We start from the raw sequence: 21,112 nt of genomic DNA on the forward strand, positions 1-21,112 counted from the left end.
GAAGGGCTAAGCCCCTCCACGATAATACGTGTTATCTGTCGATCTGAGCTTTCTATCAGGATTATAGCCCAATGAAGAATTCCACTTCGCAGTTAGGCGTTGCTCTTAACGGGTTCCGAACCACTGGGTCACAATAAAAGCAGAATACCAAAATCCTCATAGTGGTACTGTGGAGCTAGAATGTTTAACCTTTTGTGTAAGTAAAATTTGAATATGATTGTAATGGGGAACATATTTTTAACGCTTCACTACTTATGAACTGTTCTCTTTAAACGTTTTAACTTTGACACAAGTAAAAAAATGGCGGCTGTGTGAGTAAATAACGACTTCCGGACAATTTAAATATGGTATTTAGATATGTTTCTTACTCAGGAACAATGCTCTAAAACTTTGGTAGAGAGTTCCGGGACACCCTGTGTATTATAGTGAAATTCAATTTTTCCCAGCTTTGCCACTGGATATTTTTGACGTAAAACCTTGTTATACCGTAGTTTTTTAAATGTGTTTCTTAGTGCCGATTCCTAGATCGAAGTAACAAATAACAATATAACAAAATGTATGTATGTATGTATATTCAAACTTTACTCATATTATAATATAGGATAGGATAGCATAGGATTTCAGTGGAAATCCGACCAGGCAAATGGAAATTCGCTTAGTCAGTAGGTTTGCTGCTGAGGAGGGTATTATTATATATACCCGTCAATCCAGATGTACTGTAGTTTCTTGCAATAGGTCTTAGGTAAAAGTCATACGCAATGTAAAAATATCTTTGGTATATTTAAATCAACGACTACAGAATAATCAATACATCATAAATACAAAGTCCCTGCATTGAGATGGTAAGAGAATTTGTTGTTTCACAACAAAAACAAAATATGCAAATTGATTTATTCATCTAACCATTTATCATCCATATGGTCATTATAATTTAAAACATTTTTGTACATATTCAGTTAAAAGATCGAGAAAAATAAAATTAGTTAAATATGAACACAAATACATAACAGTCATAGGCGTATTTATCTCTTACATACTGCAGAGCGTAGTGCTTGGTGCTTTACTGAGTCCTATTGAGTTCATAATTTTGTGTTGATAAATTTAGCTTCCTTATAAAATAGGAAATGTTCATATTGATGGATTACCTATTTAGATATACCTGTATTTAACTAATCCAATTCGTTGCTTATGTTGCAACCAGTTTCAACTCCGTGGAGTCATCTTCAGGCTTCCAAGGATATAAGCTGTCACTTCATTTGAAGGTCGTCATAGTTTTAAAAAAAAACGAATAAACACTTAACACGAGCATTGAACATTGAGCACTGACGTTAAAAATATAAAAAAAACACACACAATGTTACTGAGAAGATGAGCGACGCGTACCGGCCGGATGTCTTTAAATGTCTTTACAATTTTCTAGACAATGTTCGCGATAAATGTTTACATATTTCTCTTTTTTTTAACTATGAAGACCTTCAAATGAAGTGACAACTTGCCTGAAGATGGCTCCAAGAAATTGAAGCTGGTTGCAACATAAGCATCGAATTGGACTACTTAAATGCAGGTATCTAAGCCACTTTAAGCAGGACATTTTGTTTATCTAGGATTTAGGCCAATAGTAATAAAGAATGTGCAAGCCCCTGAAAACATTAACTTTTCATGGATATTAGAAGCTAGACATGAGCAGATGTTTAATAAAAATTACAAAACACCGTCCATAATACGAAACTAACCACCTGTAATGTTACATGATTACATTTATTAACATTATTCATTCTTTATATAATAATATTATCATATATATATATATATATATTGATTTCTTTTATCATTATGCGTTGTTTTGCTTGAGAAGAGAGTGTTATGTGCTGAAAACGTTGTTTACGCTTTTTATTTTTACATTTCTTTAAAAAAAATATTTTAGCAAAGTAGTTCTTTAAAATTGCTGGATAATTATTCTTACCAATAGACTCATTATCTTTCCATTTTTTATTATTGAACAGCAGAAGTAGTTTTATAAAACGCTAGTCTGTATTAATTTGTATTCAACACACAAACGTTGTACTGTAAAAATATCAAACGTTTGGTTTCACAATGCTTTTACATAATCAACCAATTAGAATGCCTCAGACTATTACTCAAGAAAATAATACGAGGAGGTTTTGTCACATTCTATAAAATCCTACTGTAGATGTTAAAAATTTTTTCAGATCATTTTCGTGATAGCTTCCTCAGTCATAGTATTTTACAAAATTTATCAAATTTATTGTATACATGGAAATATTATCGATCAACTTACGCCTTTAACTATTTAAAACAAACACACATTCCAATGCAAATTATTCAACAAAACATCCCGAATATAAATAAAACTTAACGAAACATTGTTAACGTATTTTTACACCTTTGATTGTATACTTAAAATATATTGCGTAAGAATACATATATACTTATAAACACAGCTACAACTGTTTCCCCAATAAGGGCAATATAGTCTTTGATCAACACTTAGGCCCGTAAAGACATTTATGTATCTAACACGAGGTTGAAAGTACGAACTGAAGATGTTTTAGGGATTTGTACACACATAAAGAATACACCAACAGGATCTTTAGGCCTACAGTCTAGATATGCATACTTAGAGGTTGAAAAAAACCTTCGGGAACGTATAATGAAACATGAAAGATTTTAGGTTACTGTTTGATAGTTGAATGCAATTTCTTTCCTCCAAGTCGTTCAGTTTATGAGGTGTCTAGACAAAAAATGAATTATCATGAGAGAAAGTAATCAATGTTGTAACTTTTATTACTTTTAATCAAATAACGAAATACCAAACTTCATTGGGCTTTGAAATTTCAACAGCATAAAACTGTACAACACAGTAATTAGATGTAGTGTCCCAGAACAAAAATAAAATCAACTAAATTTATATTTTAACATGTTGTATTGTTTTTAACAGCAACATCAGTTTACTCTTCTCTCATTAACATTTTTATTGTACTTGTGTGGACTTTGCAAATTGTTTTCTATAGTTTAGCTCAAGATTGTTAAAGATTGATTTTCTAAGATTATTCATTTTGGACAGGTCTTTTCTGCTAACATGTGTGTGATCGAATGTCAAAAAGTCATACACTGCATCCGTACAAGAAATGTACTGTATCATGTTCTAAATAATCCGTCATTTAAATTTAAATAGTTTACGTATTTTATCTATGCCCGTCACATTATTTCAAACATATTTGCATTTCTTGTTTTAATTTTGTTTATCATGTTGTCACAAAAAGACTGTTTACGTAAACGGTTATTTGACTGAGCATATTTGTAAACTGAGAGACTTTTTCAAACAATGGAACCATGGACTTTATTCATAAATGCAGTAAACCCTTGTAGAAAGATGTGTCATTTTCCGCACTAAGATACACGATTAAGTTTATTCATTTTTGTTTATATCACTTTTTCATCTTTTTCTATTATCAAAGCCTTCGCATTCACAGTGCTGAATGAATTGAATTTCATTTGCTCTAGCTATTATGTTTTAGTGCACAAATCATCGTATTGTGCGTCGTATTTCACAATTAATTTTCTATTGTCACACGTTATAAAACATTTTGATCGGACCAACTTCAACGTAACATTCATTATGAAATAGTAATATCCCAGCAAAATGTTCTTTCAACAAAAAGTGTTTGTCTAAATAAATGGTTGATAATGAAATAGAGACTTTAACGTTGTATGTATATGCAGAGGATATTTTTAAGGCCAATAGATGACCAATGGATAGAACAGTTTGGTGTAAAACACGTAACAATAATAATTAATCATGAGAGATTGTTTTGGCCACTTGTAAAGCAATATCAAAATGGCCAAAAGACAAATCAATTTAACATTGCTGCCCTAAGTGGGTTTCTGAGGACAGTGGTTCAATTAAATATTTTAATCTGCCCATATTTTAATAATCTTATGATCAGGTTTTAATATTAGCTTAACCAGTGAGAAAAGTGAACTAATCTAATTCCATTATTGACTTGGTTACACCGATGTTTGAAGAACTTGTAGCTTTCTTAGACGTTTTACTTTTTTTAGACTCAATCCACTTTATTTGTCTCGGTTGGTACATTAAAAGCTAATTTTAAGTGATCGTATATGTAAAAAAACTAATGGAATCCAAGCCTTTAGCACTAGCACTGCGAGTGCGATTGGCAGATGAAGCGCACAGCTAAGTTCTGGTGTCGGGGCGATGCAGGAAGATCTGCTGTCACAAGAGCTTAGACACGTAGGGTGTGGACGGCACCATTAGAGGTCCCAGGAAGCTGCCAGGACTTTGCAAGGAAGGCCCTTGGTCCTGACTCTCCGGAGAGCTGGAGTCATGTAACTTCCGCATGTGTTTCTTGAGGTCAAAGTTTCGGCAGAATCCCTTCCCACAGATTCTGCAGGTGAACGGCTTTTTCTCGTTGTGCGTGTGCATATGAAAAGTCAGGTTGTAGATTTGGTGGAACGCCTAAAACAGAAATAAACTGGTAGACACAAACATGATAAAGATAAGCTTCTTTAGACAGTTTATAGAGAACTTGAATGATATTGTAAGATCTATGATTTCTACTGAATCTCCGAGAACATATGTCTTTTGTAACACACAATCTTTCAGAAATACAATGAAAGGGTTACCGCAATGAAATGTAGCTTAAGTTTTCTCGGATACCTAAAGAGATGAGATGAAAGGAAAGTATGCTGAGATGCATTGCCAGTTGATTTTGGAGTTCAAGATATGTCATGTTTTTAACATCTTTGATTCTTGGAGGAATAGTTTATTGCAGCTTCCATATGTAGTATTTTACGCTCCGGTCTGCTATTAAGAGATATCTATATGTATTAGATGTATTTCTATGAGAAAACATATTCCGTGGAAATGAAATACAAATATTCTATGAAGGACATTTGTCTGTTAAATACCTACAGTTTTCTCTAGAAATTTCAAAGTATATATATAAAAGTATTTTGTTGTTCCGTATACGAAGCATTTAATTGCGCTCGTACCTTGTTGCAGACATTGCACTTGTAGGCTTTCTCCCCGCTATGCGTCAGCTTATGGTTCTTGTAGTTGCCCTTCTGGTGGAATCCTTTGCCGCAGTACTCACACGTGAATGGCTTATATCCTGCATGTATCCTTGCATGTGTGTTGAGTGTGGAGCTGCGGTTAAAGGCCTTGCCGCACGTGGTACATGTGTGGGGTTTCTCCTCCGTGTGGATGATCTTGTGTCTACAGAGCGTTGATGCCTGCCGAAAGCCCTTACCGCAGATTTTACAGACGAATGGTCTTGCCCCAGTGTGAACTGGCATGTGCCGTGTCAGGTTGTAGTGGGCGTTGAATACCTGGAAACAATATTACTGTAATGGATATAGAAGTAGCTAAACTGCAAGAGCATGAAAATGACGAAACTAACAGATTGCTGATAGATTGTCTTCTGCATGACTGACTAGTGCGTAATATGGGCTCAAAAAAGGGGACTTATTCAACGGCCGATTACAAAAGATCCTGTACACTTATTTCACAAGATTCGAGGTGTAGGGCTTTTTTTCGCAGTACGCTTTTGCATATTCGACTGTACAAATCCGCGCGGTGGTCAATTTTGGCTCTCACAGACAGTCCTGACGGCTGAGAGTTTGTATTTGAAGTTTGAAATTGTTATAAATGTAATGTACATAATTTAGAACTGTATGAAACCACAGTAGGCTAACTAATAAAATAAAGTTAACCAGTTCAAAAGAGAATACTTATATTTTATTTGAATTTACCTATCATTATCCTAACCTAATCTAATCTAACCTAACCTAACCTAACCTGTCATATGAATAAAGTAGCTATGAACAACAAGTGTAACATTACATTTGGGACACACGGCATATGTATAAAGGGTGTTTTTTTTTAACTTGCTTCTTTATTTATGTAAAAACTGCAATAGATATGAATATGCAGTTTGTGGGAATCGTCTATTGACGTCGGGGCCACAATTGTTGTGAATTTAATGTGAATTTCACACCCTTTTCCCCCTACCCTTAACTAAAAAATTTTAAATTTCAAGATACCCCTTTTGTAAAATTTCTCGGATTTTTTACGTTTTTTTTATTGAACAAGCATGCCAGCTAGTCACACCTTTGAAAAATGCTTGTTCGATAAAAAAACCGTAAAAAAAGTTTTGTAGAAAATTTAATTCCTGTCCATGATTCTTTCAAATCTTTGCCGTTTTTGGAATCTTTGCCGTCAGCTCTTGCCGTTTTTTAGCTACAGCCGTTAAAAAAAGTGCGTTTTCTTAAAAATGGGGAGGAAATATTCAAATTTTGAACCGTCATAACTTTTGATAGGATTGACGTAGAGATCTCTTAGATAACACAACACAAAATATTCTATAGTTTGTGCCATTCTTCCACATGTAAAAAGGGGCACCTTGCAATTTAAAAATTGTAAGTTAATGTTAGGGGGAAAGGGGGCGAATGGGAACTTCACGATACATTCACAACAATTGTGGCCCCTACGTCAATAGACGATTCCCGCAAAATGCAGATTTCTATCTATTGCAGTTTTTACATAAATAAAGAAGCAAGTAAAACAAAAGCACCCTGTATGTATATATATATAACGACCTATAGAATATTTTGTATTTTACACATAATATCTCATCCGAGAGCACAACAAGTACAAGTTAAATATTGATGGGTAGCATAGAAATTAAATGAGGCAACTGCGCGGAGTTGGACTTGATACTTCAGGGGCTATAAAACTTTTCCTCGTCTTAAATCTGACCACCGCGCGGAGTTGGACTATCCCCGTTGCGGCAATATATTTAGATAAAATCCATTGGTGATTTGGCAGGATTTGAACCCGGGACCTCGGGGACCGAAATACTTTTTTAACACTATTCCCGTTTAAGTGCAAATATATCTGGTCGTTAAACAAATGTGTGCCATTGATCTCGTTAGTAAAAACAGATTGGGTTGAAATTAATGTTTACATTGCAAACCTATAACGTTACCTTTCCACAGTCAGTGCAGGTGAACGTTTTATGTCGATTATTAGTCCGATTTTCCCCAGACTCCTTGTTGTCGGCCTCAGCAGAGTCGCCAGCGCCCTCGGTCACCACCCCCGTGGCCAGAGGACTCCGCAGGTAGTGGTGGTACCCCGGATGGTAGTATAACACTGGGTATTGTAGCAGGTTCTGAGGATGGATCACAGGGACGTACTTCTTGAACGCGGAGTCAAGACTGTTCTGGTAGGAGATCCGAGGCTTGTCGGGTTCCATGATCTTGGCTATGGAGAAGGTGAGGGTGTCAGCCCCCTTGGCCTGAGTCTCGCCCGTGTCTGTCTGCATTCCTTCTGTAACAATAAAGGGGAATGTTGAGTTTAAGGCAAAGAGAAAATTATGTTTGAATAGGCTTTGACGTAAAATAACTTGCAGTGATACAATATTTATAATTTTTTCTCAAATTTAGTTATCATTCAAAGTGTAGATAGGTCTAATGGTCACATGTTATCATTACGTATTGTTTTACCTTGGCCATCTGTTAACAAAGTAATGTACTATGTACAGTAAAATGGTGTTTACCGTGTATAAATAAATAAAAATGTGCCAAAGAATATATTAAAACAGTAACAAAAACGGAAGGGGGAAATGTACCATTGCGTATAATAACCGTCAGAAGTCAATATAATTTATTAGGTCTTCGATATTACGGTACAACCCTTGCCAAAACAATGACGTCGAAAAGCAACGGATATGTAGAGGATTTAACGGAGATTTTGTAAAAGCCACCGTTCAAAAGATCTATTTATCTTTCCGGGAAAACTACAGTGAAAGATATTACTAACTTTTGAACTGGTATACGTGGCAACACAAAGCAGATGAGACAAGTGTAGAATAATTGGGACGTGTTTTGAGCGAAGTTGTGGGGTTGTAGGGTCGGAAGACTGAGCAGAGCACACCAACGTGAATCGCTTGATAACAATTGCTGCTATCTCCCTGATAAGGATGTCGTTCAATCGGCTCTTAGGCACGCAAACCCGCGCTACCCTTCTTATCAGCCTGGTAACGTGTGCCTACCCCCCATCTATCTAACCATCTACCCTCTCGCAGGTAACTACAAAACGAGCCAATCCAAGTGAAAATGAACCTCGCGACGTATACAACAGAACTTCACACCCCAGTGACTTTTAGTCTCGATGTTGGTGGATTATTACTTTGGAAGGGATTGCAATTATTCAATTGCCAATATCAATTCGTCACATCGTATATTCGTTTGTGAGTGGTATAAAAAGGTGTTCAAAATGTGTTTTTCCAGAATATTGTTTATAAAAAACTGTAAAAACTTTTTTTTATTTATTTTGATTATTTTAATTTTACACGTATAACAAACATGCTACTACAAAGGGATTTATCTACTGATAATACCAAAGAGACATGGAAGAGTACATATAAAACATGAAAATTGTAATGTTTTTTTTTTCTACATATATATGTGTATCTTTATTTTTATAACAGGTTATAAAATAGCTGTAAAGATTTATAGAAATGCTCTGGGTGATTAAAAGTTGAAAAGTAAAATAATAGAACTCAGCAGATATACGAGTAACATACTAATATACACTTCACACCGTATAAAAGTAAGTTTCAATTAGTTTATAGTCATCTGAAATGCGGAGAATATGTTATTAAGAATATAATTTGTGTACATGTTAGCTGACACTTACTAAATGAGGTTAACTTTCAAATCTTTTTTTAAGCAAACTGTGCTACAGCGAGAACTTAAGAGATGACGAAGTGTTAACGAGAAATAGAGACGTTCCTAAAATATTCAGTAAAAAATTAACAGGATAACAATTTAAGCAATTACTGTAAACAAGCTTCAGTCGATACATAGACTTAAGTAAACGGAATATTTAAGAACGACACTTATACCAACAAGTAAAAGTGGAAATCGTTGCGGGAAATATCAGTCAGTTCCAGTAAATGTTGGTCTTTTCCGATGATTTAAGAGGTAGACAGACTGAGAGATCAGGGGGGCGCTAAGTCGATGTTGATTGATTGATTCGTTCCGGTCGTTGAGTCGAGGCAAAACCGGCATCGCCTTCTTTGAAAGGGTGCGGAACGAGGAATGTATTTGAGAAGTAAATGAAAACTTGGAGCCGAGTGCGTTTGGCAAGGAGCGAAATGGTTTAGCTAATTGGTTGTGGAGGAGGGACGATAGACTCGGATTGCGTGTAAATAAGGGCATCACATCGAGGGGAGAATGATTGTCATGTGCGGGATGAGGGGCGGAGAGGGTGACAGTTGACAATAGGCACCGCGGCCACATCATCTAATTATAGAGCTGTGCGACACAACAGACAAACTGTGAGAGGATTGTGGCGAGGCGTGGACACGTGATCACTCTCACAAACAGACAAACAGGTGAAACTATAATCACAGAGTTAGTCACAAACACAAACTGACAAACACCACACAGGCTAGCGATCACTCTCACAAACAGACAAACAGGTCAAACTACAATCGCAGAGTTAGTCACAAACACAAACTGACAAACTTTACACAAACTAGCGATCCCTCTCACAAACAGACAAACAGGTGAAACTACAATCACAGAGTTAGTCACAAACACAAACTGACAAATATCACACAAACTAGTGATCACTCTCACAAACAGACAAACAGGTGAAACTACAATCGCAGAGTTAGTCACAAACACAAACTGACAAATATCACACAAACTAGTGATCACTCTCACAAACAGGTGAAACTACAATCGCAGAGTTAGTCACAAACACAAACTGACAAATATCACACAAACTAGCGATCACACTCATAAACAGACAAACAGGTGAAACTACAATCACAGAGTTAGTCACAAACACAAACTGACAAATATCACACAAACTAGTGATCACTCTCACAAACAGACAAACAGGTGAAACTACAATCGCAGAGTTAGTCACAAACTGACAAATATCACACAAACTAGCGATCACTGTCATAAACAGACAAACAGGTGAAACTACAATCGCAGAGTTAGTCACAAACACAAACTGACAAATATCACACAAAATAGCGATCCCTCTCACAAACAGGTCAAACTACAATCACAGAGTTAGTCACAAACACAAACTGACAAATATCACACAAACTAGCGATCACTCTCATAAACAGACAAACAGGTGAAACTACAATCACAGAGTTAGTCACAAACACAAACTGACAAATATCACACAAACTAGTGATCACTCTCACAAACAGACAAACAGGTGAAACTACAATCACAGAGTTAGTCACAAACACAAACTGACAAATATCACACAAACTAGTGATCACTCTCACAAACAGACAAACAGGTGAAACTACAATCGCAGAGTTAGTCACAAACTGACAAATATCACACAAACTAGCGATCACTGTCATAAGCAGACAAACAGGTGAAACTACAATCGCAGAGTTAGTCACAAACACAAACTGACAAATATCACACAAAATAGCGATCCCTCTCACAAACAGGTCAAACTACAATCACAGAGTTAGTCACAAACACAAACTGACAAACACCACACAGGCTAGCGATCACTCTCACAAACAGACTAGCAGGTGAAACTACAATCGCAGAGTTAGTCACAAACACAAACTGACAAACTTTACACAAACTAGCGATCACTCTCACAAACAGACAAACAGGTGAAACTACAATCACAGAGTTAGACACAAACACAAACTGACAAACTTTACACAAACTAGCGATCACTCTCACAAACAGACAAACAGGTGGAAACACAAGCACAGAAAGTCAGTCACAAGATTACGCAAATGTTTTTGGCTCGATATTAATTTCGTTTTTAATTGATTTTACATTTTTACGCTAATATCAGAATGAATTAAACCGAATAAAATATCTTGTATTTAATAGATTAGATATTTTTATCAATGTTTATGCTAGTCAATTTGTTTACTTAGTAACGTGTATCTTCAGTCAAAAATTAAAACAAACCAATTGGATCATAGACGAAATCATGCATAGCTGTGCATATGCAAACGACCTAAATAAAATATAAAAACCTTTCAAACATTTGCTGTTTATACTGTAAATAGTTTTGCAACAAAATATGAACCTTTCGTTCCAGTGGTGTAATAAAATTAAATAACTAATATCAAATTTCAAAAGAAAAAGCAAAAATTTCTCATTTTGTTAAAAGTTGTTGTGATTACTATACAAAAATGTTATTGTTTATTATAGATTTATTTGTTTAACCCCTAACTTTTTCTTAGCACCTAAGAGGGAATCACAGTCGCTGACAAGGGTGCCAACACCAATTTGGGACGATATTGTTGAGCCAATAAGTGTGTGTGGGGGGGGGGGGGTTGTAATCACTTGTTGAGGGATATGCGCCTAAGAGACCAGCTTATTGGACAATAAATTAATATGTTGGTAGCAGGGGAGAGAGAGAGTGCGTGTACACATGGACTCATTGAGGGCAGCGATTCAATCATGAAAACAAACAGGCATCGTTCGACCGAGGCCGAAACACCATATGTCAACCCAGCCATCTGCCACTGCTGCGGCGTTCCACCATCAAAAATTGTTACTGACTGTACACAGCACAATATAAATAACAATATCACTATTTTTGAGATTGAAAATTTTTAAATAATCAAGAACACGCCAATAAACATCAAAGCTATTCAATCTCACTTTTCTAGTTCGAACGGGTATTAAATGCGCCAACTGACCTGAGTCAGGTAGTCCTGAATAGATTCCTGAATTACGCAAAATACTTCAGGGAGCCACCCGATACGTTCCCTCTTTGTCTGTATAATTGAGTAGGTTATGTTAAGTTAGGTTAGGTTAGGATCACACGTAAACAAGGACATTTCTTCTGCCGGCGACTCGCCCCTACCTGTCTGGCATGAGCTTGGCGAAACTAAAGGAACATTTTTTGGGATCCTTTGAGGGCTTGGCGCAATTAAGGAACTCATTGGCGCAATTAATGCACGACCAACATCGTGCATAGTTTATAGCATAGTTGCAAAGTTTATTTTGTTCCTAAATTTAAATTTAAAAACTTGATTTGTCCACAAAATTATTCTGCATAAAAGCGTAAACGCCTAACCTAAATACATAAACTTAAGCCTATTTTGTATAATTAAAAATATACTAATACTAAAACATTGAATATAATAATCCACAATCTTTCGGTATTTTTAATATTTTTAATTTACACTTTTATCAAAAATCCCTGATGCTGTAATAATTTTTTCAGCGAAATCCCCATAAACAGGATCATAAACTGCCACTGTGCTTGAGTTTAGCAAAATATAAATTCCAACATTCAAAACAAGCCTGAAAATCCAAGCTATCGTTATTGAATCCTACTCGTCTAGTTTCCCAATTAACGGATAAAACAGTGTACTTGCTTACGAATCGAAAAATGGTTCCAAAATGTAAAACATGCCTCGTAAAATAAAAATTATCGTTATTGGATACTTCCATCTTACTCATGTAGTCTCCCAATTAATATGAGGACTACGGTACCTGAGTAGAACATAATGTTCAGCAAAACATAATAAAAAACACAATATTGAACAATAAGTGCTACTGTACTTGAGGATTACAAAAATATTCCTTAATCCAAAACACGCTTTTGTATACCAAAAGCATAATTATTCCATCTCACTCCTGTGCCCAATTAATATGCACACCAGGGTATCTGAGTTAAAAATTATGAGTAGAAAAATGTTAACACATACCCTGCCACAGCAAACCTGCAGGCTAAGCAAATTTTGATTTGTCTGATTGGATTATTACTAAAGTATTTTCATATACAAGTCATACGTATTCTCTATTTCAATAACATTAGATTTAAGAAGTACTTAGTTTTGCTGCTACAGGAAAGGAAAATAAGTTTTTTATCAAATGTCAATAGAATAGAAGGAAATAAATACATTTGCCAAATTGGGTAAAACTATATCCATAAACAAGCAAACTACAACAGTTTTTCTATTCTCCATAGGAATTTGAAATACAAAGTTTTTGGAATTTTCTTTGTAAAATTTAATCGTACAACAAAGTCTCAATTTACAATATTGTTTTTTAAGCTGCACACGGTAATAAAATTGGGCATTTCCATGTTTTAAGGGTAAACATAAATAACTAATTTTTAAAATGTTTCTAAACTTTATAACAGTTTTTATCTCTCGATCTTACTGGTTCGTAAACTCAATTAAGTTTATCCAGCCCACAGATCAGTCTATTCATGAAAAACTTAATCAAAATCGGACCAAAGTTACTCAAGTTGTCTTGTTCACGGACACACTCACACACTTACACGCACACACATAAATATATTTATAAGAATATAAACGAATGGTGTTTTGGCCTCTGAAGACATCAAAAGGAAAATAGATCGGTCCCGGGTTTAGGTATTTCCATGCCACCTACTAAGCTTATTCTCTAATGGGGAAATCGCTAAAATACAAATTGAATCTCAAATTTTTACTGTATCCGAGGATTAGATTAGTATTATAAAATCTAAAACACGCCATTAAAATCAACACTATATTCTTTACATATTAATATTATAATTTTTCAATTCATAAAGGATCGCACTTGATGATTGGAATATCCATACAAAATCCAAATATAAAACTTGAAAATGAAAACTATCATTATTTGACCTGACTATAAACGATACTTTGTGAAACTAAATAAAAAATTTCAAATATATTCAAAATTTCAATATTTCGATGTGTAAAAATAAAAAAAAACAAATATATAATAATAGTTTAATAAATTAATAACATCATATACAGGGTGTCCCGGAACTCTCTACCAATATTTTAGGGCATTGTTCCTGGGTAAGAAACATATCTAAATATCATATTTAAATTGTCCGGAAGTCCTTATTTACTCAGATAGCCGCCATTTTGTTTTTTTCACTTATTAATTTTTTTCTGAAAATTGGTTTAACATACGAAGTTGAAACTTTGCACAAACATTTATGACAACTAGACAAAACTTTCTTAAATTACTCGAAAACCGTTGATTTTACAAAAATTTTACAAAAATAACTTTTTTAAGGCAATTTTATTACAAATCGATCGACTCCTTAATCTTTAAGATCGGACGAGTATTAACTGAGATATGGCAGTTTTAGTGATACGTGACCGCCGGATATTAGTTGCAGCGCATGCTGAAAGCGGTCACGTATCACTAAAACTGCCATATCTCAGTTAATACTCGTCTGATCTTAAAGATTAAGGTGTCGATCGATTTGTAATAAAATTGTTTTAAAAAAGTTATTTTTGTAAAATTTTTGTAAAATCAACGGTTTTCGAGTAATTTAAGAAACGAAATTTTAAACAGCCGCCATTTTGTTTTATGAATTTGAAAAATCGACATAATTTTTTTGTAGCTTTGTCTAGTTGTCATAAATGTTTGTGCAAAGTTTCAACTTCGTATGTTTAACCAATTTTCCGAAAAAAAATTAATAAGTGAAAAAAACAAAATGGCGGCTATCTGAGTAAATAAGGATTTCCGGACAATTTAAATATGATATTTAGATATGTTTCTTACCCAGGAACAATGCCCTAAAATATTGGTAGAGAGTTCCGGGACACCCTGTATATATACAATTAAGTGGAATTAAAAAACAAATATACAAGTTCTTCCTCACAAAAGCAAAATCTCTTTCCTCGTCACATCCCTTTTATTATATATATATATATATATATATATATATATATATATATATATACTTTACAACAATTTTTGTTTAACTATACGCCACTTTTAAACGCCATGCAACTAAATCGGAGCTGGCAAATCCTTAAGCCGATGATCCGGATAAATAACATATGTAGTTGTTAAAAACAGCTGATTGTTTATACACGATGGGTGATCGCGGGTAGACGCCTGGAGTAATGTAGTGATCGAAGGGTCAGTATACAAGCAGATAACATCTGTTGAGTGGTGAGGGGAACATCAGTTAGGCCCGGCTACCGCCAATTAGCATTGCACGCGTGTTAGACGTGCCAAGCGTGCCCTAGATCACCTTATCTCTGACTCGCCCTACCAGCACGTACAAGTATCACTCCATCACTGGATTGATCTTGGTTTCAATTATTTTCCTTGTTCTTGAACCCCACGCAATCCCGAGTGTTGTGGCGCTTTTGGCTGTTAGCTTCCACAATCGTGTTATTTCGGTATACACCGTAACACTTCATCAGCCAAACTACCTTCCACAATCGTGTTATTTCGGTATACACCGTAACACTTCATCAGCCAAACTACCTTCCACAATCGTGTTATTTCTGTATACACCGTAATACTTCTTCAGCTAAACTACCTTCCACAATCGTGTTATTTCGGTATACACCGTAACACTTCATCAGCCAAACTACCTTCCACAATCGTGTTATTTCGGTATACACCGTAACACTTCTTCAGCTAAACTACCTTTCACAATCGTGTTATTTCGGTATACACCGTAACACTTCATCAGCCAAACTACCTTCCACAATCGTGTTATTTCGGTATACACCGTAACACTTCATCAGCCAAACTACCTTCCACAATCGTGTTATTTCTGTATACACCGTAATACTTCTTCAGCTAAACTACCTTCCACAATCGTGTTATTTCGGTATACACCGTAACACTTCATCAGCCAAACTACCTTCCACAATCGTGTTATTTCGGTATACACCGTAATACTTCTTCAGCTAAACTACCGATGCGGTTGGGGAGTGAATTGGTATAGTGGTAGAGCACGGAGCTTCGGACTTAAAGGACCCGGGATCAAGTACCGCCAATCACCAATGGATTTTATATAAGTTATAGTGCTGTGACCCACTAGACCTAACCTCAAGTCATACGGTTCCGGACTATAATGTAAAGGTGAGACAAGATAACAAATCTTTAACCCTCCTTTTTTGTTTCTATATTCACTGAATGGATCATGGTTTCAATTATTTCCCTTGTTCTTGAGCCCCAAGTAATCTCAAGTGCTGTGGGGAGATTAGCTGTTAGTTTCCACAATCGTATGTGTTACATGTTTAATGTTTTTTGTACTTGGCGACTCGTAAGGGTATTCAGTAACTTCGAGAGCTCAACCTACATGTCAAAATAAATAATAAATGTACGCTGAACATGGGAAATGCTACGTTAACGAGTTTTGGCTAAGAAAGGATTTCGCTTAGAATTTGGTATTTTTGGTTGGATGATGATTGTTGAAATGCTATGATATGAGTTCAAAAGTTTGTTTTTACATATAATAAAATTGGAATAAATAGTGTTTTTGGACTCTAGGGACATGAAAGTTATAAAGTAAATCGGTCCCGGGTCTAGGTATTTCCGTGCTGCCTACAATAATATCTACAATAATACAATAATATATTCTTCCCTATAAGGAAATTTGTTAACAAACAAGTGCATTAAATCCAAGTTTGAGTCAGTCATTACACCTAAATTGTATGTGACTTAGTTTCCTGAGATTGACTGTTAATATAGAGTCAACGGTTAAATAATAGGATTGAAGACAAGATAAAGATATATTATGCCTTATATTTACAAAATAATCAACGTTTGGTAATAGGTGTTTACTTTAGTTTTTTGTTTGGAATAAAGTTGCAAAGATATATTATCATTGCTTGATGCTATTTTCACTACTCTTTGGCAATGTCAACTGTACTTTTGTCGGTCCCAGGTGTCATTGCATCGATTACTGCTGCACAGACGCACCTCCCGTCACGTTCTCTCCCTCCCTCCCTTTTCCCCTTTCATCTGTTTCAGCCAATCCTACAGTTTCCTAAATCCTTTTCCAACACAGAATGATTATTTCCTGCCATCAAAAGCAAACTGAAGTGAAATCCATGCAAGTTTTAATATTTGTTCACATGATGAGCTACAACTAAATTAAAATCTGAACTTATCAAATGGACGAATTTGATTGTAACGTCAATTGGATATATTGATTTCATAATGTATATCATATTTTGCATATCTAATTTTGTTTCTCCTATCATAATGATTTTTACAAAGCGAGTACTGTATGTTAATATAACACAAATATTTTTAACGTGATTTTTTAAGTAATACATTTACTCTTGAACTACTGCTATTTTATATGTAATTTAATATTGTATATTAGCAAAGTAGGTGTGTAACTAGAATTTCCAAATGTTTAGTACCAATTGTACCAAACATTCCCGTGTCCATGTCAACCTTGTCCTTAATATACCACGCACTACATGCTTCTATTGTAACTGAAATGTCCATAGTGTTTCCAAGTACGTTGGTCTCTCACTCTCCTTACACAATAAAGTAGTTATTGATACATTTAAATCGGTAAAATGTGTTTTGTATTTAAATAATATTAAAGCGTCCAGTTAAATCCAATTGTTAATCAGTGTTTACCTTCTTATTTGAAACATCGGCCCTATCCCTCATTTTCAGCTGAGTAAAACTGGAGACTGACCTGCTCAGGTTTGGGAGAAAACTTAAAAACATTTTGGTTGCAAATGACAACCAAAATAAACATTTTGCACACACGACATTTTTGTGCATTTTGGTTGAATGATGATTTTGGTTGGCGGTCTACAGAGCCCGCGATTTTCCGCTGTCATATAGTCAGTGATTTCTGTTCTGTCAGATTTACTAGCAGGTCAAATTGTTTTAGTTAGTAGAGTTTTTTTTATATTTTATCTTTTGTACATTTCATTGTAAACTTGATTATTCCAATACAATGTAATTTTGTAATTCTGGAATAAAGAACTTATATGAGTAAAATTGGTAAAACAAACAGGGTAGTTAAGGTTTCAAGTTTGTTTAGAATTTTCAATAAACCTACATCTTTATCTGAACCGTTTTAGCGAATTTCTTATACAGGGAATAATCTATAATCTATTGTTGAAGGTCTAACGGCTTACCATTCGATACCTTACCAGGGCCGATTTACCTTTTCGTTTTAAGGTCCCCAGAGGCCAAAAACACCATGGAGGTATTTTTAGCTGTTCGTTCAAGTTCATACATTAATATGATATTAGTGTAAACCTACATCTATTCGAACTAGTTTACGAACCAGCATGATCGGGCTATAGGAACAGGGGTTATAGTATGTTGTATAGGGTAAAAATAGGATTGTTCCCATTTCGATCCTAAGAATATAGGTAAATTAATTAATTAAGACAATTAATTTTCAAACCATTTTCACTTAGAACTTATAATACCCCCGCCGCAGCAAACCTGCCGACTAAGCGAATTTCCATTTGTCTGAATTGATTTTCAGTTAAATATATTTTAATAACATTAGGTTTAACGAGTACCTAGGTTTGCTGTTACAAGGAAACTAATAAAGTGTGTTTTTGAGTAAAATATTGATAGCTTAGTACAAAATAAATAAATTTGCCAAGTTTGATCAAAATATATCCATAAACAAGCGAACTACAACATTTGACAATATTCTCCATAAGAATAACATGGGAATTTTAAATTAAAATTTTTTTTAATTTTCTCCTTTACTAATAATCGAACAAAAATACTTTTATATACTAAATTATTTGTTTTTTTAAGCTCTTTAAAAAGGTCTAAAGAGAAATCGGGAAATTTTGTGTGTTGAGGGTCAAAAGTGAGAAAAACCAATTTTTACTCCATAAAACCCCCCGTAAAGCCCCGTTCCCATGGTCCGATTGTGCTGGTTCGCGAACTCATTCAAGTTTATCCCGCTTTACACCTTTAAACCAAATTTCATCAAAATCGGACAAAAATTACTCAAGTTATCGCGTTCACGGACGTATATATATATATATATATATATAAGTCTATATATATATACATATATAAAAATTTGAACGAATGGCGTTTTTGGCCTCTGGGGACATCAAAATGAAAAAGTAAATCGGTCCCGGGTCTAGGTCTTACCGTGCCACCTACGGTAATAGCTACTTCCCTATAGGGAAATTCGCTAAAAACAAATCATTAAATATATTGAAGTGTTGTTATATGCTTAATGGTTTAGGAGAAAATTAAAAAGAACTGCAAGTTTAAAATTCTAATGTTATTCTTATGGTGAATAAGTAAACATTTGTAGCTTGTTCATGAACATATTTTGATCAAATTTGAAAATGTATTTATTTCATACTAAACTATTAATATTTCACTAAGAAAACATTTTATTGCCTTCCCTTTAGCAGAAAACTTTAGTACTCTTTAAACTCATATAATTTAAATAGGGAATAAGTATAACAGTTTTAAGATATTTAGTTTTTTTTATCCATTCAGGCAAATGGGAATTCACTTAGTCCGCAGGTTTGATTCTGCAGCGGGGTTGTTTTCGATTATGATGTCTTCCTGAATAGTTTAAATCTAATAACCCATGTTGTAATTAGTTTTGTATAGTTTTTTTCAACATTTTAAATAAATTAATCACTCCATTTTCTCTTGGATTTATGCTGGTTTGCAATTCAACGATATTCTCTATGCAATACACATAAGGAACCAAGGAATCAATGCAATCGCCTGGCGTATCAACCGTGAAATCAAGAAGTAATTTTAACTCCTTTAAAGCCGATACTAAAAATATATGCTGGAAGAATATAGGCCTAGTAATTTTGGTTTCTTTCCTTTTCGCAAAATGTTTTTTATATATTTAAATATTTCGCAAAACAATGATTAGAGCACAGTGAGTCAATGCACAGGATTTCAGCCACTACTTCGTCATTGGCATTATCTGACAATTGTCATTAATTGCTAAATACAATAACTTCTTTATGCAGCAGACAAGCTCAATCGCTGTTCTGGGAGAGTTCAAAATAAAACGTATTAAAAACACATTCGTGTGTCTTAACACGTATTTAAGGTTCTGTCAAAAATAGTTTTAAAGTGGCTTGCTGTTGTGCAATAGTATTTACTTAAATAGAAATATAATATGACAGTCGCAATCACGTTTTCAGTTGTAAGGACGATACAATAAAATATAATAATAAATGATTTTATTTCCATTACAATGCTTGCAGTCCGTTACAATATTATTGGTGAAAATAAAGCTGACCACTTTCGCTAAGTGTGTTGTCTGGTCGATTAATTTATTTCTTACTGTCTAAAAATAACAATAAAGGCAGATAACCTCAACAATAAAAAGACAGTAAAAAATAGAACAACATTAATTAAAGAAAAAATCAATCTTCGGAAATCATAATTTAAAAAAAACAGCTATCCTTGGATAATATCAATTATTTATTTATTATTGCGAGTTACGATTTTTCTAGTTTGGTTATTAATTCTACGAGTGTGTAGAGATTCAAAGAAGAGTTTGAGTTGCCCCCGCCCCCTCCAATTAACCAGCCAAGGGACGACACAGGGCCTCTTGACACCCCGGGATGTCCTGTTTGATGTCACCGCGACATGCGACAGACGACGAACGTCCCACGCGTGATGCTTTCTTTGGCCCGATGCAAAAATCTCTCTTTTAATTTGAAAACAATTATTTTTACGATTTTAAATAATAATTATAGAATCTGATACAAATGTAAAATGACAACAGCAAATCAAACCTGTATATTAAATACAATCGTGTAACACTAAATGATTCAGTTCATAATTTCTGAACTACAGTAATACAAAATGTGCGGTAGTTGTATAATTTCATACTGTATAATCTTATTTATAACCTTTATACCTTTATACCTTTATACCATGTATCCATCGATGACCAGTAGTGACTGGATAGATTTCGTCAAAGAAAAAACATTTAAAAATATTTTAGTTTTAATACTTTATATATTTATGCGGTTAACATGGCTCTAGATTACGAGGTTATCAGGTTAATGAGGTTCTGCAGTATCCTTTTAGTGAATTTCCTATACAGCGAAAAAGCTATTACCTTAGGTCTCATTATAAGACCTGGATCCGGGACCAATTAACCTTTTCGTTTTGATGACCCCAGAGACAAAAAACATCCGTTCAAAGTCATACATATTCAAATTCTAAAAGGTATATATGTGTGTGTCCGATAGCTCGAGCAAAAAACATCCGAGTTTGATGAAATTTGCTACAAACGTGTAAATCTAACATTAGTCGAGGCAAAACA

The 21,112-nt window shown here is 34.6% G+C and overlaps 1 protein-coding gene across 1 annotated transcript in view; it reads right to left on the reverse strand.

Annotated features, from left to right (window-relative positions):
- Window positions 1-1,937: 1,937 nt before the first annotated feature.
- The window catches only part of LOC129005634 (fez family zinc finger protein 2-like), a 30,009-nt gene continuing 10,834 nt past the window's right edge, over window positions 1,938-21,112 (reverse strand). Inside the window, exons 2-4 of the mRNA XM_054434594.1 lie at window positions 7,029-7,369; window positions 5,035-5,370; window positions 1,938-4,498 (exon numbers count right to left, since the gene is read on the reverse strand). Coding sequence (XP_054290569.1) covers window positions 4,256-4,498; window positions 5,035-5,370; window positions 7,029-7,364 — 915 coding nt within the window. The 5' untranslated portion in view covers window positions 7,365-7,369 and the 3' untranslated portion in view covers window positions 1,938-4,255. The remainder of the gene's footprint in view (window positions 4,499-5,034; window positions 5,371-7,028; window positions 7,370-21,112) is intronic.

This window comes from Macrosteles quadrilineatus, unplaced genomic scaffold, assembly GCF_028750875.1.
Source record: "Macrosteles quadrilineatus isolate MER2022 unplaced genomic scaffold, UCM_ALF_1.0 Scaffold_28__1_contigs__length_1566739, whole genome shotgun sequence".
Taxonomy (NCBI): Eukaryota; Metazoa; Arthropoda; class Insecta; order Hemiptera; family Cicadellidae; genus Macrosteles; species Macrosteles quadrilineatus.